General features: G+C 47.3%; 1 protein-coding gene across 1 annotated transcript; it reads left to right on the top strand.

Annotated features, from left to right (window-relative positions):
* Positions 1-410: 410 nt before the first annotated feature.
* Positions 411-864, top strand: LOC106751352 (putative uncharacterized protein FLJ37770; the record flags this gene model as incomplete). Its single annotated transcript, XM_014632231.1, has 2 exons — positions 411-564; positions 661-864. Coding segments are annotated over exons 1-2 (358 nt in total), but the record flags the coding sequence as incomplete, so codon positions are not given.
* Between the last annotated feature and the right edge of the window lie 223 nt (positions 865-1,087).

Here is a 1,087-nt window from a genome sequence, read left to right as displayed (position 1 = left end):
GTTGTGACCTTATACTCAAAAAAATATAATAGCCGCCGGTCAGGTCTCGTGTGCAAAACGGCGCACAACAATATAAGCCGTGAACATACGCGGCATAATTACCTAATCGAAAAAAATTAATTTCTTTTTTATAAATAACAATTTTATAGACCACCTCCTACAGTCTGTTCCACAAGAGCGTACAGGCTGTTAATCCTAAAAAGAAGAAATAATACATGGTTTGTCCGGAAAGTAATGCGTCGCATTTTTTTGTGACGCGAGTATACGTCCCTGAGCGGTCGGACCGGTTGGAGAGGGTGGGGGAAACCCGTAGCTTTCTAGTGGTATGTCGCTCAATTGCCTTCATGCGCTTGGAGGAATAGGACGGCTTGTTCCGAGAACTTCTGCGTAGTGGTCGCATCGAAGGTACCATGGAGAAAACGTTAAAGCAACGCTATGCGATACAGTTTTGTGTGAAGCTTAAGAAGACGCCGCTGGAAACATTTGAAATGCTTCAGGAAGCCTTCGGAGATGATTGCCTTTCCAAATCACAGTCGAACAGATGGCACAAGATGTTTCGAGATGGTCGGGAGGAAGTCGCAGACGAGGCCCGCGCAGGACGCCCGTCAACATCGCGAACGGACGACAATGTGACTCGTGTGCGCCAACTACTGTTTTCAGACCATCGAATGAGTGTTCGCTTAATGTCTGAATTACTGAACTTGCCGAAAACGGTTGTGCACGAGATTGTATCGGAAGACTTGGCCATGCGGAAGATTTGCGCAAAACTTGTGCCCAGAGTTTTGACAGATCTCCAGAAGCAACATCGGGTGGAAGTGTGTGCAGAACTCCAACACCTCTGCGCAGATGATCCCGATTTCCTAAGTAACGTTATCACAAGGGATGAGACGTGGGTCTTTCAATATGATCCGGAGTCAAAGAGGCAGATTGCGGAATGGCACACGTCGTCGTCGCCGCGCCCGAAGAAGGCTCGCATGAGCAAGTCCCGCGTGAAGTCAATGCTCATTGTTTTTTTTTATACAAAGGGGATAGTGCAATGTGAATTTGTACCTCCTGGCCAGACCGTCAACGCGAAATTTTACGTTGA

Source organism: Dinoponera quadriceps, unplaced genomic scaffold (assembly GCF_001313825.1).
Source record: "Dinoponera quadriceps isolate SergipeBrazil2010 unplaced genomic scaffold, ASM131382v1 scaffold11999, whole genome shotgun sequence".
NCBI classification, from domain to species: Eukaryota; Metazoa; Arthropoda; class Insecta; order Hymenoptera; family Formicidae; genus Dinoponera; species Dinoponera quadriceps.
This window is presented reverse-complemented; position numbering and strand designations above follow the sequence as displayed.